Here is a 27217-nt window from a genome sequence, read left to right as displayed (position 1 = left end):
GTGTGTGTGTGTGTGTGTGTGTGTGTGTGTGTGTGTGTGTGTGTGTATGTGTGTGTGTGTAGGTCATTACTATGGGATTAGTATTTTTTGGTGGAACCGTGTTTCCTTGATTTTCACGTTTACTATTTTTGTATTAAATCTTCTTTATTTTGGGTTAAATCATTGTGGGTTTTTTGTTTTTGTTTTGTTTTGAATTTTTAAATCAGATTGATTTTTTTCAAATGAAACTGTTTGCAATTTCCAGGTTGTAGTAGGGTTGAAGTGTTGGTTAATTCTGCTCCATAATGTTTGGGCCACCAGGTAAAATGGGAAAGTGTCTGTAAAAATAATCACCATTCATGGCTAGGTTTACTAGCCATGAAAATACATTGAAATAAAAGATTATATATATATATCAAAACCAAATTATCAGTGTCAATCGTTTTAGAAAATGTAGGATTATGGCTTCTTTTTGTACAAATGTATCAGATACATTAGGTATGAGTAGAAAGGGAAAGAAAAATAAAGATGATGACTATTCCCGTGTTGATGACAAGCAGCAATAGAGGAAAAAGTATATACAAAGGGACAGTAGGAACATAAGAGGGTTTTTATTTGTTTGTTTTTGTTTTGTTTTGTTTTTTAACAGAGGGATAAGTAAAAGAAATGCAGCCTAAAGCAGTCCCAGCCGTTAGGAAGCTGAGACCAGAATCCCTGAAAACCCGGTCAGTCTGTGTTCTTTGGCCAAGACTCTGAAAAGGAAACAAGAATAGAGAAAGCGAGTAGAGGAAAGAGGCGAAAAGGGAAGGCCGAAGACATAGCTGTCCGTGGATATTAAACACGGGTTTTTAAAAAAATAAATGTGAAGGGCAGAGAGCTGGATGGGGGGTCTAAAGCATAATTGTGGGGGGCTTAGAGAGCTGTCTTCGTGGTTTAGTGTGCATGTTGTTTGGTAAAGTACCCAAATTCTATACCAGCACCCATGTTCAGTAGATCCAGCGCCCTCTTCTGGCCTCTGTGGGCACCTATACGCAAGTGGCATGCACACAGATGTACAAACATATTTTTTAAAATAATAAATGCTCAAAATCTATAGGTGCCATCTAGTCAGCTTGCTAGCTGCAGCCTCAAGTCTTTCAGCACTCAGCTACATCCCGCTAGCTAGCAAATACCGCTGTCGGCCAGCTCGCCAGACCTTTTTCCAAGTCTGCACATCTCTCACCTGACTCACGGCAGGAATCTCTTACCTGCTCGTTGTGCCTTCGCCACCCATAGCAGCCTTTCAAATCCAATCTTCTCTCTTCTTGGCTTCCTTTCTCACTTCTACCGTTTCTTTGTGAACTTAGTTTTACCTCTCCAGTCGGGCTAGCGGTCCTGAGAGCAGGAATGACTGTCCTGGAAGTTATCTATGGGGTTTTCCCGGTTTCTGTGGTCAGTGTCCAGCTCCTGCCCAACCCTTGCACTTCCTGACGTGTCTCTCCATTCCAAAAATGTTTTGCTATAGAAATGACTATGTGAGAGGTAGGGTGGGTTCAAGAGAGACTTTCAAAAGAGTAAACATTATGGGTAAATGCCCTTCCACAGAGACCTGGGTGACAACCATCGACCGCAAAAGGAGGGGGAACATTAAAAGTGTGCAAATAGAATTTATCTGGCATCTTTGCTTCGTTAAAGAATAGACGTCTACCAATGTTTAATTCTAGGTATAGAGTATTCACCCCTTTCATATGTAAAGCCAGACGTAGAGTTTGGGACTCTCACGGCCAGACTAAGACCCCAGGTAGGGCTTTTGCTCGGATTTGAGATTTGGCGCCACAGTACAAACTAGAGGATAGTTCTTCTGTCACTTAAGCATTAGGAGGCGTGCACGTGACTCAGTGGCCAATAAGGAAAGTAGCTTGGCTGCATAACTGTCCAATGGGGCTTTCAGATATTGGGAGAGGGCGGGTACAGTAGCGAGGATGCCACTTCCCGTCCAGCCATTTTAGGCGTTTGTGTCTTCTGTGGAGAGAGACCCGCAGGTTGTTTCCCCAGTGTCTGTGTACCATCCGCTGATTGCAGGAGCCGCTGGACGACAGTGGGACACCCGGGGACTGGAAATGGTGCGTGCGGCCGGGCGTCACGGGTGTAGGGAGGAGGAGGCAGCGGGAAGCGGAGGCGACAGTGGGGACGAGGCCTCCCCGGGCAGCCGAGCCTGCGTCTCCTCGGGCTCCGCTGGGCCGCGCTTGCTCGGGTCCTGCTGGGTGGAGCTGGGCCAGCCGAGAGAGCCGCCGGCGTCCTGTGCCTCGCCGAGCGCTCAGTGCTGCGGCCATGGCCTCCCGAGGCATCCGGGCGCCCGCAGCGTCGCGTCTCCGCAGCCTGGGCGGTGGCGGTGGCGTCGTCATCGTGGTGTGTGTGACTCTGGACCCTGGGATCCGTGTGTCCCTGTGTGTTTGTGGGTGAGGGGGGGCAGGGAATCCGCAGGGTGTGGTGACCTTGGGCCCTGAGCGTGTTGCCATAAACGGGGGGGTGGGGGGGGGACGACAGATTTGTGTGTTTTCAGTGGCAGAACTTATCGAATAATTAATGATTTCACAAATTGTGTCTGTTTCGTTGTTAACAATTAGTTTGAGTGTGCTCGGTTTTGCTAGCCAGCCATTGGGCAAACACGGGCTCTTATATAACAATATAATTACTAACATTAACTGGCTTATGGCATGTGAACATTTCATATGAAAGCGTACAAATGTGCAGGTCACAGAATGGCTAAAGACCAAAGTGATTGAGTTTAGAGTTGGTTGAGTTTAGAGCTCGAGGCATTGAGGTGCAAAGAAAAAGAAATATCCAGGGGACCAAAAATGATGCCCTTAGCAGCATAGGCGCAGAGACGTCAAATGGACGTGCAGCGGAAATATGGCAATTTGAAGTTGGCTGACTGGCCTGCTTAGGAGGAACCGCAGTGGACCTGGAGCCCGAGGGCTGACTCAGGAGTTCTTCCCTGTTGGTAAGTTGCCTGCCAGACTTTGGTCTTGGGATGCTCCTTTATAGTTCAAGGTGAGGGAGTAAGTGTGATACGAGTTGTGTGGTGATTCTGATGCTATATGGTACATTTTTGGGGGGCCATTACTGATAGTGTCAGGTTGTCCCTCCTAGTGTTCTGGCAGGTAGCGGTTGCCTACCTCTGTAAACAAGCTTTGCAACTCTTCTTCTTCTTCTTCTTCTTTTTTTTTTTTTTTTGGCTCTAATACTTCAACTTGGAGTAACTCTGGTCAGGGTTGTTACCTGATAAAATGGAGTCGTTCTAGGCTTGACGCTGGGGAAAGAAGATATTCCCTACAGAATAGACTATCCCTGAGCAGTCTGCCCTGTCTTCCTTGCCCCGTCCCTCTCCCTCAGTGGCACCTGCTTTTCCCATGAGTCTCAGAGATTCAAGGGAAGCTGCCTCTAAATTCCATGACAGTGAGCCCCGAATTTCTACCTTCTGACTGATAGTCCCAAACTCATTGGAGAGCAGTATCCATGTACAAGAGTGGGTGGAATAGGGCTCTGTCATAATTGCTACCTGCCCTTAGATGTTTCTAGACATTGCCTTTAAAGTTTTGTTTATGTATTATTATCGAGAAATACATCCTCCTTTTCCTGGCTCCCCAGGATGGAACTCCTGGCCCCAGGCTCCTGCAGCAAGTGCCTTGACCTGCTGAGCCATTTTCTTTTACATTCTCTACACATTGTTGGAAAAGGCAGAGTCCTGGTAGAGCTGGTAGGCCTTACCGCATGTGGGTGCCGTATTACATTAGGAGAAAACCCTAAGTGTTAGGTTACCTTGAACAGGGCTTTTCTAACTGTTAGTGGGGACAGGACTAAGCAAGTATCTACAGAAGTTAACAGAAGGCCCTAGAGTATGCAGTGGCCGTATAAGGTGGCCCACTAGAGCTCTCAGTAATTTTCCTTACACAAGCTGGCTGCTTTGTCTAGGCCATTTACCAGCTTCTGGCATCCACCTGGAATATACATTTGTTCGTCACTTAGGGCCAAGGTAGAAGGCTGCTGCCAATGACTGTCAATCAGGCCCGCCCACCCCACTCATCTTGCCAATGTGAGTGGCTGCTGAAAGATTGTAGTGTGAGGCTCCAGCTGCTGCTCAGGAAGTAACATGTAGCAGCCTCCCCTCATAGATACCTACACCACCTTACTAAGACTCTTAATTGCTAGCTAACAAACTTCCAGGTGCCAGGACTTTTCACCTAGCTGAGTGAGTTTACACATCAGAGTGGGTTCTAGAGGCCACACACCTTGCTCCCCACTCTCTTCCCCGCCCGCAGGCTCCCCTGCCTCCTGCTTGGTGATCTGAGAGCCTGTAGCCTGGCTCTCCTGCTTTGAAACCAGTTCCATCCCCAAAAAGCTGTTAAGAGCACCTCTTCCAGGCAGGCTCACATTCCTGCCTTGAGAGCTAAGGCCGAGCTGCTGCCTCTCCCATCTGTCTGCTTCACAGTCTCATTTGGAGACATTCCCAGTGAGAACTTTTGGCCCCCTTACAGAAAGAGATCTGACATAAAGATCCGCTAAAAAACAGACCAGGCACTTACCACCCTGGCTGGACTGTTTCTGTGTGTGCATCTTCTGTTGTGTCTTAATCTTTTCTCTTTTCTATTATTACTGTTAGTTAGTTAGTTAGTTAGTTAGTTAGTTAGTTAGTTAGTTTAAATAGAAGTATGTGCCTGATCCCAAAAGCCAGATCTGGTATTATCAGAGCCTTTCATTTGTTCTCCCAGACATAGCCAGATTGATTTATAGAACTGTTGTTCTTTGACTCTCATTATAATTGAGAGTCTATAATTGGCATATTGGGACTGCTGGCCAAACTTAATCTGTCATGATTGTCAGAATCAGGATGTTGAGTTTTAAATTTGTTAGTGAACATTATTAACTAGGAACTATTTGGACTGATTTGACAGGCTTAATTTATGTGACCCCATATTCATCTTCTGAGGCAATTTGTTGTCATACATACGATATGAAGATATAAGCATGTGTAGACAGTCTTTATACTCCTATAACCATATACACACACATTTAAATAGAATGTGTTATAGCATTGAATTCTATTTATCATTTGTCAGTCAGCTAAAATGTTCATTTAGTTATTGCTGTGTGTGTGTGTGTGTGTGTGTGTGTGTGTGTGTGTGTGTGTGTTAAGCATGTCTAGATGCTCAAGAACACCAGAAGGAGTGTTAGATTCTCTGGACTAAAGTTCCAGGTGGGCTGTGAGCTGCCTGACTTGGGTACTGGAAAGCAGACAAGAGTCTTCTGGAAGAGCATGAAGGACTTTTAACAGCTCAGCCAACTCTTAAGCTGCAGTGTATTTTTTTCCCTATCATTATTAAATGGTCCTCCCAAAAGCCGTACTTTTATAAATACCACATTAAATATAAATAACATAGAAAATTTAAGTCCTTCAGATGTGTATTTGTTTTTCCTCTGAAAATGTCTCACCTTGTATCCGGTGCATTTGGATGAAATCCATCCCTTAATCCCACGCCCCCCAGTTTCTTCACAGGCCTACCCTGCTGTCAGTGCCCCCAGCTTCGTGTTCTTTTTATTTAACCCACTGAGTGTCATTGTGTTTCCGGTGCGTTCATGGGTGTGGAGTCACCAGCAGCCTAGCAGGAGCAGCATCTCCTAAGACAGCTGCCTCTCCCTCCTCCAGCAGCCACGCACTGTCCACAGTGCCTCTGTCGGGAGTCCTGCTTTGTTGGCTGCTTCACCATCTCTTCTGAAATGTTGACTGGTTTGATCTTGTGCTGCTCTTGTACAAGCAACCACAGCTGCTCTGAGTTCATGGGTGCAGCAGGCCTGTCATGTCCAGAAAACACGATTTCCAATAGTCCTATCTGAGCCCTGCCTGGCTCCCCCTCTTCTTAGGGAGCCTTGAGCCTGTGGGTGACAGGATGTAATCTAGCTGTCTCATTCAGAGCTGAGCTCTCCGCAGTCACTTATCTCTGCTTTTTGATCACTTGTGGGTCTTGGTATTAATGTCAAGAACAGACAGAACTTTTTGCTGAGGGTTGAAAGCGGCATGGCTCTATTTGGTATAACTAAGTATTTAGAGGGCAGTTTGATACTTTGTCCATGTAACAGAATAGCAACACTATATCCTCCTCTTAAGGCCTAGGACCCAGGCAGCGGTGGGGTCTTGGTCCAGTTAACAGTGCCAGCTATGGGGCCCATCTTGTGGATCAGGCTGTGAATTCAATCAGAAAGTAGTTGGTTATTACCATTATATTAATGCCACACTTGTGCCAGTGGCTGTGTCTTGCTAGAGAGGTCACAGCTGTGTAAGCCCTCCCCCAGCAACCCACACAGCCAGCACCTTTGGTGTTGTGAGAGCTGCCTGACAAGATGCCATATGAGTACCAACTTGATTTCGTGTAGTCTTGTGACTCAAGTCTGAGGTGTCTTCAGCAATAGGGTCTAACTGTCAAGTTCTGGTGGGTGACCAGGAACAGTGGTTATAGCCCGTACCGTAAAACTTAAATCTTGAAGACACAGTGTCTCCCCTGATCTCTAAGCAGGCAGTCAGGTAGTAACACATTGGTTTTTAAAATGAAATTTTTGTTTCTCTGGTCCTGCACTGCAGAATTTGTTTGTATCATGGAGGAGAGAAAACACTTATGCAGGTGATGGGGTGCTTCTGAAGGATTATCCACTAAATTTATCTGAAAGATGGAATATTTGCTAGTTTACTTTTTACTAAGACATGGTCCCTTTTGCCGTTACATAGAGCACAAGTTAGCTCTCTGCTGCAGGTTACTGTGGCTGCATCCTCTGAAAAGGCAAGTAAAGTTGAACCTATTACACATTTTGGGTCAAACCAATATAAAGGCAAGTTGGAAGTATAACAGGAGACATTTTTTTAAGCTTAGCTATTAGCACAGAGATTATGGGAAAAAGAAATGTTCAGGGAATAAGACAGGCATAGTCTTCTCAAGGGGTACTCCATTAATTGCCTTTACAGTGGGTATATATGAGATCTTGATAGCTTTCAGGTTATATTTCAAGTTATAGTTTTAAGTATTATTTTCGTGTTGCTTTACATTTATTTTTTTTAAAGATTTATTTATTTTAGATATATGAATGCTCTGTTCTCATGCATACCTGAAGAGGAAATCAGAACTCATTACAGATGGTTTTGAGCCACCATGTGGCTCTGCCAACTTTTTTAATGGTTTATGTATGGGTGCTTTTCTGGCATATATGTGTGAGTACCACATGTGTGCAGTATCCACAGAGTCTAGAAAAGGGAATTGGATCCTCTAGAACTAGAGTTACAGAGGTAGGGTTGCTGGGAATCAAACCCAGATCCTCTGGAAGAGCCGCCAGTGTTCTTAACTGCTGCCCCACCCTCACCCCCACCCCTCATTTTTTAAAACATTGCCCAAAGAGTATAGTTTACAACAATGTTAAAAATACAAAGAATTTTCTTTTGTAAACAAAATTATAAAGTAGATTTATGAGGGGGCTTGTTTAAATTGGCAGTAAGGCATTATTGTTTTGACTCTATTTAGACTACTTTATTCTCTTTGATAAGATGTCTTAAAGAAAACATATATCCCTGTAAGCAGTTTGCCCTTGCCATTGATGACCCATAAACAAGAATGGCAAACCAGACCTGGGACCCACGGCCTCGTTTCTCCCTCATGGGTTTTCTCCCAGGTCTTTCCCATTTTCCTTTTCCCTTTCCTTTCCTTTTTTTTTTTTTTTTTTTAATATTGGAGCAATCCAACAAAACATTCACAATTTAAAATCCCTTCTCATTAAAAGCCTTACAATTCTATTATACTTTTTACTAAAAATATATCCTTAGGGCCTGTGAGTTGACTTGGTGTGTCAAAGTATTTGTCCCCAAGCTTGAGCACCTTAATTAGATCCCTGAGACCTAAAGGTAGAAGGAGAGACTAACTCCTAAAAGGCTGTCCTTTAAACCCTGGAGCTCTCTCCTACCCCTCTCTTCCTCTCTTTACTCTGCCAGAATTATACATATATACATAAATTGAAGAGGCTGGAGAGATGGCTCAGTGGTTATGAGCACTGACTGCCCTTCCAGAGGTCCTGAGTTCAATTCCCAGCAACCACATGGTGGCTCACAACCATCTGTAATGGGATCTGATTTCCTCTTCAGGTATGCATGAGAACAGAGCATTGATATACATAAAATAAATAAATAAATCGTTTTTAAAAAATAAATAAAAATACAACCACATTTTTATATGTTTTAATATATGTTCAATATTTATATCCATTTCTCTTCCCCCTACTGGGTTCTTTTTATTGGCTTTTCTTCAGTATCATAAGACATTGGGATAAAACAAATTAACTGACTTATTTTTAAACGGGAGTTAAGTATCAGTTTACACTTATGATAGAGTGGAACAAACGAAAGGTTCTCTTTATGTATCATTAAAGGATAAGACTTTGTCTACACTGAGCTTAGACAGATTGTCGCTTGAGGCTTTTGTTGGTTTTTCATTTACCTTTTTCCCCCTCTGAGTGTGTGCTGTGACATGTATATGGAACTCAGAAAACAATTTCATTTTTCTTCCACCATGTGGGTTCTGGGGGTCAAACTCAGGTTGCCAAGACATGTAAAAGGCCCCTTTACCCACTGACCCACCCACTTTGCGGGCCTACTATGTTGGTTTTTGGGGGGAGGGGTTGTTGTTTAGTGTGTGTTTGTGATGTGTCCCAAAGATTTTTTTTCCCCCTCAAGACAGGGTTTCTCTGTGTATCCGTGACTGTCCTGGACTCACTTTGTAGACCAGGCTGGCTTCAAACTCACAGCAATCTGCCTGCTTCAGTCTCCCAAGTGCTGGGATTAAAGGCGTGTGCCACCATCTGCCTGCCTGCCTCCAAAAGTCTTATTTCAGGCTTCTTTGTGACGTAAATAGCCCAGAGTAGCCATGAATGTTACATTCTTCTGCCTCAGTTTACCAAATGCTGGGCAATTTTTGTCCATTATTTTAGGCTGTTGTGACTTTTCTGACTGAATGTTTGATTATTGTCTATGGAATAGAGGAAGATACACTGCATGTTCCCAAGTTTGTGTCAGTTTATTTTTGCCTTAAGTGATTTGTCTCTGATAGCTATCTGCGCTCAACAGTCAGCTCTTCTGTCTTAGATTGCTGAGCAAAGACTGATTCCTGCATGAGTATGTCTATGTCTGTGTTGGTACCTTAGTGCTGTGATTAGTGTAGCTTTAGTCTTTTGTTGATGTTAGGGAAGCTTTTATTTTATTTAAATAAGAAATAACTGACCTTTATTTCAGCTACTTTGGTAAAATAGATATAAAAACTATATTCATTAGTTAGTTCTCCTATAGCTTTCATTAAATAAGAATTTGACAAGGTAAGGTACACACGGTTTGCTCTGGCTCATATATTAGAGTACAGTCTACCATGAGGGGAGGTTAAGGCAAAAACACAGGAAGTAGCTGCTCATATCACCCAGTCAGGAAACAACACTGACTTCCTTTTATGAGGTCCACAACCCTCTACCTAGGAATGATCCTGCTCACAGTCACCATGAATGTGCCTACCCCAACTAATGCAATCCACACACTCTTACAGGGACATTCTCCGGGGCTAACCTCAGTCTAGATAACCCCTCATAGGTGCACATGGAGGCATGTCTCTTGGATGATTCTAGAGTCTGTCAAGGTGATAAGTAATATTAATCATCACAGTTCCAGCCTTTGTCATATTGACATCCAGACTTAATCATCACTTTTAAGCCATAACCTTCCACTCCATACCTCCATAGGCTGACAACCATCTTATAGTGTAATATGCATGTATCCCAATGCCAGAAACTCCCCGTCGTCATTAGCTTGTTTAAATAATTTGAAATTCCAAAGTGTCTTAACTGAACTCCTATAAAATGAAAACCAAGTTGCATACTTCCAATATATACATTATTTATTTATATTTTTGTGCATTGGTATTTTGGCTGCCTGTATATCTGTGTGAGGGTGTTGCATCTCCCTGGAGCTAGCCTTACTGACAGTTGTGAGCTGCCATGTGGGTGCTGAGAATTGAACCTGGGTCCTCTGGAAGAGCAAGCAGCCAGTGCTTTTTTTTTTTTAACTGCTGATCCATCTTTCCAGCCCCACATACTTTCAATATACAGTGGCCAAGAGCAAACATTCCTATTGTAAAATGGAATTGGGGGATAGCAACTTATGACTGGACTAAAGCAAGATGCAAAATCTAATGAGGCAAACACCAAATCCAGAAGGTAGCAGCCCCACAGCTCCAACTCTGCCACCTGCAGCACATATAGTCTGTCTCTTCTCAGTGCCTGTAGCTGTCATTGGCAGACATGTCAAGGTCTTGGCATCTCTAGTATCCTGTGGTCTCCAGTGTCACTTAGGCCTCACCTTCAGAGCTACACATAGTGACTTTTGAGGGCCACTTTGCAGGAACTCTGGCTCTCAGATGATGCCTAGCCTCAGCTGTTGTGTATGACCTTGATGTCGTACATCCTTCATTTCCTTCAAGACAAGAACCATGTGGATGACATGCCACCTCAGGCTGGAACCTCTGGTTTTGCCCTCAGGCCACCTTTCTTACTGTTCTACTCTGCCCCAGCAAGTTTTCCTCCAGTAACATTTGATTTTTTTTAAAAAATCAATTACAGCTGTTCTCAGCATTGTTGTTTTTCAAGCTTTCACAAATATGGCCCAGTAAGCCTTGCTTTTAGCACTCAAGGACTTTTCTAACCCAAATACCAAAATTTTCCATGTTCCTCCCACAAACAGTGCCTAAGGTTGTTTAATCACACAAACAGCCCCAGTGCAGGGTACCAAATGTTCTGTCTTGCTCTCTTTCCTGGGTGCTGTGATAAAGTTCCCTGGTGAAAGTAACTGGAAAAAGGATTCATTCTGAGTTTCATGGCAGGGAAGTCAAGGTGGCAAGAGTTTGGATCTAGTGCCCAGATTTTTCACAAACAGGAAGCAAAAAGTAGTAAGTGAATACTGGTCCTTAGCTCCCTTTCTTCATTTTATACAGATTAAGGTCCCCTGCTCAGGTTTGTCTCGTATCAAGTAATGTAATCTAGACGATCACTCACAGGTGTGCTCGAGGCTGGTGTCCTGTAAAGTGACAGTTAACATTAACCATCACACTTCTTCGAAGTTCGTAATAGAATTTACAGAATTTTGTACATGTCTGTGACAGGTGACATGATGGTTAGTTAGCATTGTTTCAAGAACATGTGTCATTCTTGTTCTCCAATAGAAATGGTAATGTTCATTTATTGCTACAATGAATTGCCCATGATCAGTCCTGTATAAGATTTGTGTCTAGTGGCTGTCGCAAAATTCCTTTTAAAAATGTTATGGCTTTTCTAGATTTATTTTGTTACTTATTTGTGTGTGTGTGTGTGTGTGTGTGTGTGTGTGTGTGTGTGTGTGTGTGTGTTTGTTTGTTTGTGCACTCTCAAATGTTCACACATGCAAGATGCCAGTAGAGGGCAGAAGAGGGCATCAGATCCTCTGGAACTGGAGTCCCATGCGGTTGTGAGTCATGAGTCATGTGATGTGGTTAGAGGTTCTATTGTGGTAAAATACTATAACCAAAAGGGAGGAAAGGCTATATTTCAGATTACAGTTCCACATCATAGCTCCTCCCTGAGGGAAGTTAGAGCAGGGACTCAAATAGGCCAGGGACTTGGAAGCAGGAGTTGATGCCAAAGCCACAGAGGAGTGCTGCTTATTGTCTTGCTCCCTGAGGCTCGCTCAGCCTGTGTTCTTATAGCATCCAGGACCAGCTACCCAGGAGTCGCACCATCCACATCAGTAAGTCAGGAAAATATATCGCAGGTCTGTCCATGGGCCAGTCTGATGGAAGCAACTTCCTTCCTTCCTTCCTTCCTTCCTTCCTTCCTTCCTTCCTTCCTTCCTTCTTCCTGAGACTGGGTCTCACTATATAGCCCTGGCTATCCTATAACTCACTCTGTAGACCAGGCTAGCCTCAGAAGCAGGGATCCACCTCCCTCTGCCCACCCCCATCCCCAAGTACTGGGATTAAGGGTATGCATCACTGTGCCTGGCACTGGGGGCATTTTTTCAGTTGAGCTTATAGTTCTTCTAAAATGACTCTAGCTGGTCTCAGGTTGATATGAGGCAGCTAGCGTACTGGTCCTCACAAGAGCAGCAAGTGTTCCTTAGCACTGAGCCATCTCTCTAGCTCCCCTAAGAGGTCTTGAGGGAGGATGGGCTATTCTGGCTTATAGTTTAAGGATGCAGACCACCGTAACTGCGAAGGCATTCAGGCACCTGGTCACATTGGGTCTCTTGATCGTGATAAATGTTGGTTCTCGAATCCCTCTGTTCTCTAACTGTGTTGGCTTCTAATCTGTGTCTGATGAGCACTTAAAAGCATTATAGGAATTCTGAGCATAAATAGATATTATACAATTAGCATGTTGGGAACTGTTGGGAGAGCTCCTCCCTTCTTTGCATTTGGGGTAGGAGAGGAATCAGTCTGAAGAGCAGTTGCGATTCTAGGAGAAGTAGAATTGTTTTCTTCTACATTTGTAAGACCATGCAGTCCTGGAACAGCTGGTGTTGACTGTACTTGGTGCCTTAGATAACTAGAATTAATTGTAAATGTTGCCGTGAACCAACGTGCAAGGAGAGGCTAGCATAATATGCTGGACAAGGATGGTCCTATCCTGTTGTTGCTTTAACAGAGAGCTCAGTCTCCTGTCAGAATTACTGTGTGAGAGACTCAAGTCAGAACATTGTATCTTACCAACTTCTTACAAGTTTACATTAGGTCTCCAGTACTATGAGGCTCACAGTTCCTTGTATAAATAAATATGGGTTCTTTTAGGAGTCAGTAGCCTTTGAGGATGTGGCTGTGAACTTCTCCCTGGATGAGTGGGCTATGTTGAATCCATCCCAGAAGAACCTCTACAAAGATGTGATGCAGGAGACCTTGAGGAACCTGGCCTCTGTAGGTAAGTATGTGACCATTCCACTTAATTAGTCAAACACATAGAAAAAGCGTTTGATATGGCAAAGAGACATTTGAATGAATGCGTGAGATGGCTCACCCCATACTGCAAATTTTGCTAGAATCTATTAGTATACTTACTGTGATATCAAAATGTATAATGATGATATTTGGTTTGTATCTTAGGAAACAGTTTGGAGCACCATATCATTGAGAATATATACCGAAGTTCCTGGAAGCTCAGGTAATATGGACCTTAAGAGTCAGCCATGGCCTCAAGAGTTGTGTGGCTGTATATTTTACAGAGTAGTAAAAGACACAGGTACACCCAGTTTCAAACTCCACTACTCTTAGGAAATTTTCTTCAAAACTGGAAACATGTTAAGCATCAACATTCTAAAAATAATACAAGAGTTTCAGTACTGGAAATATATTGAGCATCATTATGCTTAAAGTGATTTTTATCATACTTGGTATGTACCAACTTTGCACCATACAGTATTATTAAAATTTAAATATTGATTTATTCACAAACCTTATATATAAAATGTGATATAAAAATCAGGTATCTTTTTAGGTTTGCATTAAATATCAAATTTCCTTGTGGACTTGGAAGTAGTTCAAAATGTAACATGATTTTTGTTATTTATTTGTATGGTGCATCAAAACTATATAGTATTGAGAATTGAAATATGTTTTTACTGTTTTACAAATCCACTTTTGTCTGCTGTCTGTCTATTAGTTTAGCTCTATGAGGAGTATAGGATCATATGGGTTCTGTGTCCAATGGCTTTATAGCAAGCTTTCCTCAGAATTCAGCTTGAATTCCACTGTTTTGTACAGCTAAGATAACTCTTTTTGCTTTATACACATAAGCATATACCTCTTGCCTAAATAGAATTTGATTTCATCCTAGGCAAAAAATAAACTCCTTCAATTTTTAAGAAGAGCCTTGTGCCTTTTTTTGGTTTTGGAGACTTCGCTTATTAAAGGAAGCAAGAATGGCCTTGCACCACAGCCTTTCAGACATAGCTTGTCTTTCAGACGCCCTGTTTTTAAGAGGCCTCCACAGGTGTCAAGATGGCACACATATAATGAAACATGTATGTTAATGTTACATAAGACATGCTTGTTAGACATGTAGGAAATATAACGTAATCATCTGTGAATCTGTTTGTTATAGTTGTCCTCAGTTGCTGAGGATTCAGGCAAATGAATTTAAAAAAATTCTGACAGCATAGAACCAACATTTCTGCTGGTAAGTAGTTAATAAAATATTAGTGATGGACATTTGCTCTCTTACAGTGGTCAAGTGGCAGAGGGACTTTATGACTATAAAGAAGATCATCAGTGTGCAGAAATCTTCGACTTCACTACACAGAGTATTGTAAACCAGAACTCCTCACCACGAGTACATATATGTGAAAACAGTGGGTGTGCACAAGTAGTCATTGGCCATTTATCTCTGAGTGTGCTCCTTAAGCCTGACACAGAGCTTGAGTCGTATGACGATCAGGACTATGGAAAGGAGTTGCACACGATGGCCTTCGGGGCCACCTCCAGTTCTGTCCCACCGTTTGAGAACTATGAAAGTGCTTACACTCTAGAGAGACTGTATAAAAATGAGAATTGTGATGAAGACTATAGATTTGGTCAAACTCTTGAAAAGACTTTGCCTGAAGACAAGCCCTTTAAGTGCAAGCAGTGCGGGAAAGCTTTCAGTTCTTCCCGGTACTTCCGGAGGCACGAGCGACGCCATCGTGCCAAGAAATGCTATATATGTAAGCAGTGTGGGAAAGCGTTCGCTTTTCCTACCTACTTGCAAACACATGAAAGGATCCACACTGGGGAGAAGCCCTATGTGTGCGTGCAGTGTGGGAAAACCTTTGCTCACTCTCGTTCCCTGAAAACACACAAAAGAACTCACAGCGTCAGGGACCTCTTTGTGTGCAATTACTGTGGGAAGACGCTACGTCATTATAGCTCTCTTCAGATTCACACAAGAATCCACACGGGGGAGAAGCCTTATGTGTGTAAGCCATGCGGCAAAGCCTTCATTACCTACCGTTCCTTTCGGATCCATGAAAGAATTCACACTGGAGAAACCCCTTACGAATGTAAACAGTGTGGAAACACCTTCATGCGTTGGATTCAGTTACGAAAACATGAAATCATTCACAGTGGTGTGAAACCCTATGCTTGTAAGCTGTGTGGGAAAAGCTTTACTTGTTCTGGTTCCCTGAGAACACATGAGCGAATTCACACTGGGGAGAGACCTTATGTGTGTGACCAGTGTGGGTATAGCTTTACTCGGTTGAATTCGCTTTTAAGACATAAAATAACGCACACTGGTGAGAAGCCTTACGTGTGTAATCATTGTGGGAAAACGTTCCCTCGCTCTGCTTCCCTTCAGAGACATGTAAAAATTCACACCGAGGAGAAACCCTATGTATGCAAGCAGTGCGGGGTCGCCTTCACCACTTCCACCGACCTTTTAGAACACGAGCAAACTCACATTGACGAAAAGCCTTACATCTGTGAGGAGTGCGGGACCGCCTTCGTGCTGTGGAGTCAGTTTCAGAAGCATAAAGCGCTTCACAGTGTCCCCGTTTCCTATGTTTGTAAGCAGTGCGGGAAAAGCTTTACTTCCTCCAGGTCACTGAAGACACACGAAAGAATCCACACTGGGGAGAAGCCCTACGAGTGTAAGCAGTGCGGGAAGACCTTCCTTTGGTCTTACTCCCTTCAAAGACACGAAAAAACCCACACTGACGGGAAGCCCCACGTGTGTAAACAGTGCGGCCTGGCTTTCCCTTGCTATAGTCATCTTCAGGTGCACGAGAGAGTTCACATTGATGACGAGCCTTTTAATTGTAAGTACTGTGGGAAGCCCTTCTTCACTCTGAACCATTTACATAGGCACGAATTACTTCACGTAACTAACCTGGATCCCAGGGAGTTTTAGTAGTGTGAGAAAAAATTGGGGGAGGGGTCCTTGGTGGCTCTCATAGAAATAAGCAAAGTCGCACTGGAGAAAAACTGGATTTCTGCTAGCAACGTGGAAAAAACTTTTGATTTGTTCATTGAAGTAAATATGAAATGTCACAGTGGAGAGAAACTTTTTTTTTAAATTCAATGTACAACAGTTGTTTGAGCTTAAAGTTCCTGGGAGTACATGAAAGAGAAGCAGGCCTGTGGCTGCAAGCAATATGGTGAAGCCTTCTGCAGTCCCAGACCCTGGAGGAGACATGAGATATCTCACGCTGTGGAGAAACGTTCTGTGTATGTGAGGTGGTGTAAAGAAGCCTCCATTTCTTCCCCATTTCCTCTGACTACGTGGAAGGAGACCCTGGGGATAGATAAACTAAATATAGGCAATCTTAGCTAGTCTTCAGTTATTGCATCCTCTCACAGACATGAAAGAACCTCCTGTAGAGCAACCTTAAAAACGGGATTTCTGAACTCTTCGTCACAGCACAAGACTGCCCTGTGAGTGGAAAACCTACGTGAATACCACTTGGTTCAATAAACAGATAAGGAAAGAACTTGATACGGCGTGCTGATTTGCTTGAAAGAAAGGTTCAAGGATTCACTCAGCACACCTGGAAACAGACACCAGATGAAAACCTTTGCTGTTGGAAAACATTGGAAAATCTAGAGCAGTAGCAAATAGAGGAAAAGTCCTTTGAATTTTTCATGTGTAATCTGATGAATGTCAGTATTATGAAGGACTGGACATAAATCATTTTTTTTTTGTAGCATGCTCCAGGAAATGCACAACACTCTGAAGAGAATGTTATCAGTACAGTATTTTGTATTTATTGAAAAATTTCAGGCTGATAGAGATGGCTTAGCCTTTAAGAGCTTTTGCTGCTCTTCAAAGGATTTGCATTTGGTTTGCAGCACTATATCACAGCACAGCTGCATGTGATTCCAGGTCCAGGACGTACACTTCCTCCCCGCTTAAATGCACTTGTACACATAAAATGGACATTTTCTTTCCTTCCTTCTTTCTTTCTTTCTTTCTTTCTTTTTTTTTTCCAGAAAAACTTTGCTGTGTATCTCAGGTTGACCTGGAACTGGTAATCTTCCAGCCTCTGGCTCTTGGCTGTTTAATGAAATGTTGCCTCCACATTCACCGCCACAGCTAAGAGCCCATCTCTTGACTTGTTTCTAAGTTTTACTCCAGAAAAGTAAGCGTGAAGCCAAGCATTGTGTTTGTGGAATGTAGCTTAAGCTCATGAGCTGGAGACCAGTAAGACCTACATATGAAAAAAACCACAGGAATAGAAAGTGCATTTTATTACATCTGTGAGGTTTCTTAAAGCAATCATAGATTAGATTAATGGGTGATATCTCTTTTGTATCAAGTAAGGTAGATTCTTCTCTTTTCTTTGTAAATTATGTTGGATTCATTTGTGAATTGATATTTGAAGTGTGCCAGGCCACATAAATATCTTTTAAAAGCAATTTAGAATTTATGTGTGAGCATTGTGTGTAGGTATATGCCCATGGAGACTAGAAGATGGTGTCATATCCTGTGGAGGTGGCATTACAGACATGACATGTTTGACATGTGTGATGGGATCTAAATCCTAGTCTTTATGATAGAGTAGTAAGTCCTCTTAATTGCTAAAGCCATTCCTCAAGCCCCCACGGAAATGTCTTGTTTTTCAATCATGTTTAATGGGTAGTTAAAAAATAACTTTGTGAATATTGAAATAGTCCTAATGGTTTCATTTGGCTGATTATAAGCATTTTGTGTGTACTCTCATTTTTTGTGGGGAAAAAAAAACACTTTAAAAATGTGAGTGTGTGAGGGGCATTGTTTATGTGTTGCTGGTATGGTTTATGTGTTGATGGTGTTCACAGTGTGGACAAAGTAATATATTGGGTGTCTTCTCTATCACTATATTACTCCCCCAAGAGAGGGTCTCACCGAACCTGGAGCTGGGCAGGCAGCCAGCAAAGCGCAGCATTTCTTATCTCTCCACTCCCTGTAGAGCTAGGCGTACAGACACAGTCATTCCCAACTTTAAAAAAAAAAAATCTTTTTTTGTTTGTTTGTTTGCTTGTCCGTTTTAGTTTTTCGAGACAGGGTTTCTCTGTGTAGGCTGTCCGGGACTTGCTTTGTAGAACAAGCTGGTCTCCAAACTCACAGAGATCTGCCTGCCTCTGCTCCCGAGAGTGCTGGGATTCCAGGTGTGCGGCTCTGCACCCAATTTAGCTATTTAGTGATAGTGAATGAAACGCGAGCCTTCATGATAGCATAGCAGCCACCGTCTCAGGCCTATAACAGTTTTAAATTGATTTTGTCTCTTGTGTTCTGTTTCTCTCTGATGTGTTCTCACAATCCTTGAGTACCTGTTCTTTTAACTTGGAAGTATTTTCAGAGTACTTTTAGAGTAGCAAATGTTGTTTTTCCTGTTCAGAAGGTGGATAATAAGTATATTGTAATCATAGATCAGATGATCTTTCCAAGTTGGCTTATTTTTTACTTTTGAGAATTTCATCCATGTATGCCATAAAAGATAATCATATATACCCACTATTTCTCCTTCCAAACCTCCCCATCCCTCCCCAACACCCTCTCTTAACTTTATGTCTTTTTAAAGTAACCACTAGTCTAGTTAGTGTTTCTCATGCGTGCATGCGTAAGGGGCCGCCCACTGGAGGATGGCTAACCTACTGGTACTTCCATCTTCACCAACAATTCTCTACACCCTAGCGCCATTCACGCCTGTAGGTTCTCAGTAAGGGGCGGGGCCTGGAGACGATGTACCCCATCTGTCCTGGGACTTTGACTTACTTGTGATGTGGCTCTTGTGCATGCGATCACGGTTGCTGTGAGCTCAGGATTACAGTAACCATGTCAAGAAAACAGCATTTCGTCTCACTCCATCACACCCTCTGGCTCTTGTATTCTTGTTGCTTTTTCTTGGCTTCCCCTGAGCCTTGGTGATGGAGGGGAACCTTTGGTCTCTCCTTGCCCCGTTGATGAGTTACGCTTCCCCACTGACAGCCATTCACTGTAAAAAGAAGCTTCTCTGACCAGAGTTGCGAACAGCCAGGAGCTAGTGGATGGCAGAAACTTCAGTTCGGGGTTTGTTTGTTTGCTGATCTGTTTGAGACTGTCATGCTACATAGCCTTGCCTAGCCTGGAACTTTCTAGGTAGACCAAGCTGTTGTCAAACTTGTGCTTAGTTTTTTATGTCAGAACTATTATATATGTGCATGCATTATTGTGTAATTTTGCTTTTCATGTATATTTTTATTTTAATTTCTCTAGTCATTACACTAAGATATACTGGTATTAGCCAGTGGTGGTGGCGCACACCTTTAATCCCAGCACTTGGAAGGCAAAGGCAGATGGATTTTTGTAAGTTCGAGGCCAGCCTGGTCTACAGAGTGTGTTCCAGGACAGCTAAGGCTACACAGAGAAACCCTGTCTAGAAAAACCAAAAAAAATAAAAAATTAAAAAATAAAAAAGAAGAAGAAGAAAATATAGTGGTATTACTGCCTTCTTGCCAAAACCATATGTTCAATAAATTGTACTGTCTCCACACATGATAATTGAGTGGCTCATCTCCATATTGTTTCTGACAGGATTGGCTTTTTTATTTAGGGGATCTTACGAGATTGATTCTGTAGTTCAATGTCCCCTACGTTGAATACACTGAGGGGTGACTGTTGTTACCTGGAAGACTGCAGTGCTGGATTAAAAGGAGATGTTATTCTTGAGCTGTTTCAGTCCGTCCATTAGCAAGGAGAAGGTACTTTGCTATTTCATGATTCAGAACATCTTTCGGTGTTTCAGTTTAACAAATGTCCTTACAGAATTCTTTCTGTCATAGTCATGAAGGAGCTTTCTCTTTGGTGGAGGCTTGGGACATGTCCTTCAGTGGCAGAAGATGTAGCTTTGCTGAGTGAGGTGAACACTAAGTGTTCTGTTCTGGATCATTTTTGCATTTCATAGTTTCTATATAAACACTAACATTTACTATATTATGATGAGTGCAGTTATGCACAAATGTAGGTGTTTCTAGACTTTCCATAGGGCTACATGATGATAAGTAAAATATGAGAAAAGCACTTACACTCAACCAGTGACCATCATAGCCTAGTCTACATCAACATCTTGGGCACACTTATATTTTCCTAGTGTTGGGGACAATTTCTTCTTTTTTTTTAAAATTTAATATTACTTTTTTAATATTTTTAAATTGTTAGTGTGTATTTTAGCAAAGTTAAAAGGTTTTCTAGTGACATTGTGAAACAGGTTTCCATGTACTTTAACCATAATCACTAACTGTTCCTTGGTCCCTTCTCAGTGGTCCTGTCTTCCCATCTATGAGTTCATCTTTCTAGTTTGTTCAAATGTAGATTTTAATTCTGTTCTGTATAGATGGAACACTATTTGGGGCTGAATGTCACATGCTAATCTCCAGTTCATCCATTTCCCTGCCAGGAACAGTTCTTGTTGACCTAGTATAGTCAACATTTTATATATGCCACATTTAAAAATATTTAGTTTATTGATGGTCACTACGGTTGGTTCTGTAATTGAGTACAGGTATGTCTAGTCTGACTTATATTCCCTTTATTATATACTAAACAATACAACAGGATCACAAACTCATATTTTGATTTTTTGATGAAATACTTCTATTTCCCAGAGTGATTATGCTGATATACACTTCCAGGAGCAGCCTTCTATTCTCACTATTTTAGTTTGGTTCACACTGGGGTGAACTTAATTGTGTTGAGGATTTTCATGTATATATTGGATAGTTGTACATTGTTTGAGAACTGATTGTTTCTTGATGTGTCCGTTGAGTTACTTGTTTGTTTACAGTATAATTTTTCTTTCTTTGTATTGGTTTCCTCAGTGTGTTTCATGTACTTTAGGTTGGTTTCAAGCTTACTCTGTGTGTGTGTGTGTGTGTGTGTGTGTGTGTGTGTGTGTGTGTGTGTGTGTGTGTTTGTATATTAATCCCTTGTCAGATGAATGAATGTCGAAAGATAATTGCCCCAACTCTGTAGCTTTTTTTGACAATTGTTTCTTTTTTCTTTATAATAGCTCTTTACTTTCTTGCAGTGATTAAATCTCACTTATATATTGGCTTTTTGTTTGTTTGTTTGTTTGTTTTTAACATGGGTTCGTAGGCCTGACTGGCCTGGAACTTGCTGCATAGGAGACTAGCACTGAATTTATAGCAGTCGCCCTGCCTCAGTTCTCTAGGTGTTAACATTGTAATCTTGAGCCTCTAATGCCCATTGCCAATTTGTCATTCTTCCTGTAAACTATTAGATTTGAGTGCCACTGTCTATGCCTATAGCTTCATGTATTCTATAGATTTGTCTCTATGAGTTTCAAGTTTTTTAGGCCTTTTGTTAAGGTCTTTTGTTCAGTTTGAGTTGCTTTCATGCAAAATGATAGAGGGATTTAGGGTTTGTTTGATTTTTAACATACGGTATTGTTTTCCTTGTTGAAGAGGCCATTTATTATCATGTGCATGGCTTGGATACCTTTGCTGAAATCAGAAGGTTGTGGCTACGCGCGGCTATTCTGGGACTGCACTCTGCCATTGCTCTACATGTCTGTTTTTAAGTTAGGCTTTTTCATTCACTATGGTTTTATAGCACAATGTAAGTTGAGTGTTTTGATGACTCTAGCTAGCATTGATCTTTTTGTTCAGTGTTGCTTTGACTGTTGGGAGTATTTTGGTTTTCTTATAATTATAGGATTATGTTTTCTATTTTTGTAAATAATGGCATTGGTTTTTGTTTTTGTTTTCCCCCAAGATAGGGTTTCTCTGTGTATCCCTGGCTGTCCTGGGATTTGCTTTGTAGGCTAGGCTGCCCTTGAACTCCCAAGTGCTGGGATTAAAGGTGTGCAACACCAAACCCGGGGGAGTTGTTTTGAGTATGAAGAACACTTTACACTTCTTCATTTAATGGTGCTGATTTGTAAGCATAGGAATGTTTTTCATTTTTCAGAGCCTTCAATTCTTCAGTGTTTTTAAACTTTCTTTCATCAGCGTGACTAAGCTTATTCATAAGTGACTTAGACTTTTTGTCTTGTAATGACTGGATGTAAGAATCTTCTGGTGTGAAAGTTTGGGTCTTTTAAGAATAAGATGATAGGAGCAGTCAGGAGCACTGGCTCCTCTTCTAGAGGGCTGAGCTTGATTTCCAGCACTTCCCAACTAACTCCAGTTCCAAGGAATCCAGCACCCTCTTCTGGTCTCTGGGGAACCAGTCATGCACGTGATGCACAGACAGGCCTGCAGGCAAAACACCCCCACACACGTAATAATAATAGTCTTTTGTTTGGTTGTTTGTTTTTAAGATGGTCATATTGTCTATAAATAGAGATTTGTCTTATTTCACTTCCTTTTTCTTTCCTCTGTGCTCAGAATTGAACCCAGGAGCTGTATGTGGTAGGCAAGTACTGTATACTTCTGTGTCCCTTTTCATCTTTTTCCTAATTTTTCCAGCTAAGATTCAAGAGATGTATATAGCAGTGTGTGGACACCTTTGTTATTCCTGGTTAGTGAAGAAGTGCTTTTAGGTTTCCTGTTTGGTATAATCTTGGCACTAGTTTTGTCATTTTGTTACAATGAGATATGTTCCTTTTCCTAGTTTATTTCAGGACATTTTCATCAAAAGACATAGAACTTTGACAAAATCCACTTTTCTGTGTATTAAAGTGATCAGAGAATTTCAATCTGTGAATATCTATATTCTCTGTTACATTTACTCATTGGTATCTGTGGAAACAAGTTTTTATGCTAAGAATGAAATCAGCCTGATCATGGTTTTGATATTCTTAATATGTTGAGTATAATATGAGAGTATAAGTTTGAGATTTTTTTTCTTCTGTTTTCATCAATGAAATTGTTTTGTAGTTTTCTTTGCTGTTTTATTGAGCCCTTCATAATTTTGGTATCACGGTATCACTATTACCTTCTAAGAATAAGTTTCGTCCCTTTATATTTAGTGAAATCGTTTGGGAAGCTTGGTAGAATTCAACAGTGAATTTGTCAAGTTCTGTGCTTTCCTTGTGGAGACAAAATTCATATCTAGTTTAATTGCGTTGCTCTTTGATTTTGGTCACATTCTCTTGATTTATTTTGTTCATCTGTTTGTTTTGTTACTGAGAATTTTATACATGCACACAATGCATTTATACATGCACACAATGCATTTATACATGCACACAATGCATTTGATCAAGCCACCACCCCCACTCCTTTCCCTCTAATTCTTCTATCCCTTCTACAACTTTCCCTCTCACTTTCATTTGTTCTCCTTTATTTTTAACTATAGAGTCTCCTTCACGCTGCCAGTATATACATGGGGGCAGGGCCATCTCCTGTGGCATGAATAGCCTCTCCCTGAAGACAGCTGGCTGACTCTCCCAGCAGTCATCAGTAGCCAGTAGCCACTCGGGAGTGGGCCTTTCTGACACCGCACCCCTTCACGCTGTGATTTTTGTCTGACTTGATCTTGTGTATGCAGTCACAGCTGTTGTCAGTCAATATAGCCAACTGTCCTGTTGTGTCCAGAGCACATTGTTTGACTGTGGTAATCACTCTCTGGCTCTCACAGTCCTTCTGCTTCCTCATCTGTAAGGATCCCTGGTCCTTTGAGAGAAGGGATGTGATGTACATAGATGTCCCATTTAGAGCTGAGCCATCCAAAAATCTTATTGTCTGTATGCTGATCAGTTAGTTGTGAGTCTCTGCCAACTGCCATCTACTGCAGAAACAATAACAACTAAATAAAAACAAAACCCAGCTTCTGTGATGACAGTTGAGAGCTAAATTTATGGGTATAAAGATACCCTTTTAACAGAGTAAGAGTAAATTAGTAGAAAGCTCTCCACGGTATTGGTGCCACACGTGAGTTCCATCTTGTGGAGTGTGGAATGGGCCCTAAATCCAGTCAAAATGTGTTTGGTTATTCCAACATTGATGCCATACTCATGGCCATATCTTGTCAGACTGATGCTCACTGTAGCTCGGAGGGATCCCAGCTGGGTAAGCTTGATGGTAGTCTGCTGGTAGTGTGCACAGCCCCGCCCAGCGCCATGAAAACTAACCAATAGGATGAAGCTTCTAGGCCAGTAAAAACTCCGCTTCATGTTCTATGACTCCATATGCAGTGTCTTCAGTACTAGCCAAGGACAATAGTAATAGCTTATAATATTTGGAGGGGGTCTATGGAACCCCCAAGCTTTTGACATAATTTTGGTATTTCATATATGTCTTGAAATTACTCTTCTTGGTTCTCCAGTTTATTGTAATATAAGTTTCGAAAGTATCCTCAAGCCATTCGCTGCCTTTCATTTCTGTGTATTATAATGTCTCCTTTTCAGCTCTAACTTTATTCCTATGAATAAGTGTATAAAGGAAAGCATAAGATAATAAACAATGAAGTACTTAATTAAAATGTTGTAAATATTATGATTGCCTGAAAGTTGTGTAAGGAGCAGCTACAGGGTTGACGTTTTTTGAGTGGTCACTTTTTTTGGTGATGCAGCTGATTTTTGAGTCACCATTAATCCTGTAAGTAATCCCTCATTTATATTCCTGTAAGTAAATCTCAATAAAATCATTGTTCTCCAAGTTGGTCTTTGGTGTGATGTTGGATTTTTATCTGCCCTGGAACTGCCCTATTGTGTCCTCTAATAATGGAATTCACCCACTTTCATTACACACATAAATGTAATTTAAATGGTTTTTGAGAGTCAGTTCAGCCTAGGAGTATCTCCATTTTAGAGGTTTTCCTTTTCATATTCAGGGCTGCTGTCAGGGCGCAGGCTGCAGCATACTTTCTGACTTTGCTCTTTCCACATTGTTGAGCCTTGCCCACATCAATGTTAACATTTAGTGAGAACCAATGGCTCAGCTTCAAGGTCCTGCCCCACTGTAGATGAGTAGAAAAGGTAAACTGAGCACTGCTATATGCAACAGAGGGGGCAAACTGAGGAAACCTAGCATTCTTTCTGCTTCCCTATGTACTGTTTTTCTTTTAAGCACTCTTAGTATTAAAGCAAATGAGGAAGCGGGGACATGGGAATTAACCCTCCCTAGGAAGTGAGCTCAGAACTTACTCTTATTTAGCTACAAACCACGTGTGCCAGGGTGGCAGCTTCAGAGGGGTGAATTATCACTGGCTGCAGGCTTGGACTTAGAAACTCCCACAGTAATACTCAGGTCAACTCCTTCATAGTCCAGAGGTCCCGTCTTCAGGTGGTACCATGTGGGAAAACTAAAATTCATGAAAGACCCTGCCATCGAGCCGCAGAGATCTGAGTTGATCTCTGACCCACATGGTACACAGAACCGACAACCTAAAGTCCTGTACCTCCATACTCAGCCACGGCAAAGGTATATCTGCGTGCACAATAGAACAGAAGACATAATTTAAAAGGGAGTGTCGTTGTGCTAATGGTTTCTATGAGCCTTTTGTGTCCCTCCAGATGAGGTAGGGCTGTCTCCAGCTCTGTTTCTCTACTCCAGGTGGGATTTAATCTGATCCTGTCTGTCCCAGAATGTGAGAGGCTTTTTAATTCATTTTGCAAAGTTCTCCCCAATTCAAACCATTTAGAAGCGCAGAGCATTATCTTGTCGTGGAAAGTTGGTTATTAATATTTACTATAGAGCTGGGTGTGGTGGCGCACACCTTTAATCTCAGCATTTAGGAGGCAGAGGCAGGTGGATGGCTGGGAGTTCGAGGCCAGCCTGGTCTATAAAGCGAGTCCAGGACAGCCAAGGCTACACAGAGAAACCCTGTCTCAAAACAAAAAACCAACAACAACAAAAAACCAATATATATATTTACCATTGATCATATCATTATTATGGTAGTTACTATTTGTCCTGCTATCGTAGCAAAAAACGACACAGACTCCTATTAGATCTTTAATATGCCGTAAACCTGAGGCTGGGCAGACAAAACTCCCTATATTACCTTGTTAACTCGAATCCATGCCATTTGCTTTTATCACTTCTGTCTGGGCTCCTCCCTACCCGTTATTCCCATCATGCTTTTCATCTGAGCTGCTGCTTTCTACAAGGATCTTCAGAGCTAGTCCCCCAGCCATGTGGTTCTTTATGCTAACCCATGGTGACTCTGCTTCTTCTCGTCCTCACCCCCCTCCTGCGATCTCCTGTCCTCCAAGCCCACAAACCTTAGCTCTGCTTCCCTTCTGCCCTGCCCAGGTGTAGGCATTTTTTTCCCCCAGCCAATCAGGGATAGTTTGGGGGCAGAGTTAAACAGTATCATTTCGGGTACATAATAGCAAGCAGACCTCAGGAAGCAAAATAATGAACAATCAAATACAACAGACCAACATCTGAATATCATAGCCTCACAGGTGATTGTTGCTTGTCTGGAAAACATGGACATGGTTCCCAGAGCTCATGTCCCTTCACAACTGCCCTGGCACTCTCTTCTAGCCTCCCTGAACATCCACACTTAGGTCACACACACACACACACACACACACACACACACACACACACACACACACACACACACACGAAATCTTAAAAATATTCCCATTAGGCTGAGTCATGGTTTTTCCCTTTTTGTGTATTAAAGATCAGGCCTGATGTCTCTATCACTTCTACCGCATTCCCGTCTCATTATTTGAGTTGTCCTGTGAATTCCAAGCATTGGGATCTCAGGAAGGGCTCTTCGTATTTGTCTAAACTGTACTCTATACTTTGCATCCTGTAGCTATTTAAAAAATGGTTAACCAACACCTTTTCATTTTTCCACTTTATCTGCCTAGTAATAGGCTGCTTCAGTGGATAGTGCTTGAGTGTCTTTTCCCTATTGTAATCCAATTCCCTCTTTCCGTATGCATGGGGGAGGGGGCAGACAGCTCAGCCTCAGTTCTGTGCTGTACTGCACATAGCAAAGTTACGCTACTGCTGATACAGCCTTGTTAAGATCCCTCCCTACCCAAGCACTTTACTTAGAGGAACTGCAGTATATTCTTTGCTTCATCAGCTCTTTTGAAGCATTCCTGTCCTTAAGGAGATGTTTCTTCTGCCTTTTACATGACTATTGTTTTCTCTTGCAATCTTCAGTATAGTGGTGTGTGTGTGTGTGTGTGTGTGTGTGTGTGTGTGTGTGTTGTTTGTACTAAAATAGGGCATGCAAATGTTCTTACCTGATCCTTTTCTGTTTGTACTAAATGCCTCATATCCCAGAATTGAAAGGTTTT

At 42.0% G+C, this 27217-nt stretch overlaps 1 protein-coding gene across 1 annotated transcript; it reads left to right on the top strand.

The window, feature by feature from the left end:
- Positions 1-1941: 1941 nt before the first annotated feature.
- LOC311584771 (uncharacterized protein) lies at positions 1942-24605 on the top strand. Its single transcript, XM_084759395.1, has 4 exons — positions 1942-2081; positions 12849-12975; positions 13158-13215; positions 14277-24605. Exons 1-4 carry the CDS (start codon positions 2079-2081, stop codon positions 15934-15936), a joined length of 1848 nt encoding a protein of 615 aa, XP_084615521.1. The 5' UTR covers positions 1942-2078; the 3' UTR covers positions 15937-24605.
- The last annotated feature ends 2612 nt before the right edge of the window (positions 24606-27217 follow it).

The sequence above is a fragment of the Acomys minous genome, assembly GCF_964271855.1.
Source record: "Acomys minous genome assembly, chromosome: 15".
NCBI lineage: Eukaryota > Metazoa > Chordata > Mammalia > Rodentia > Muridae > Acomys > Acomys minous.
Note: the sequence above shows the minus strand (reverse complement) of the source record. Positions and strands in the feature narration are given on the sequence as shown.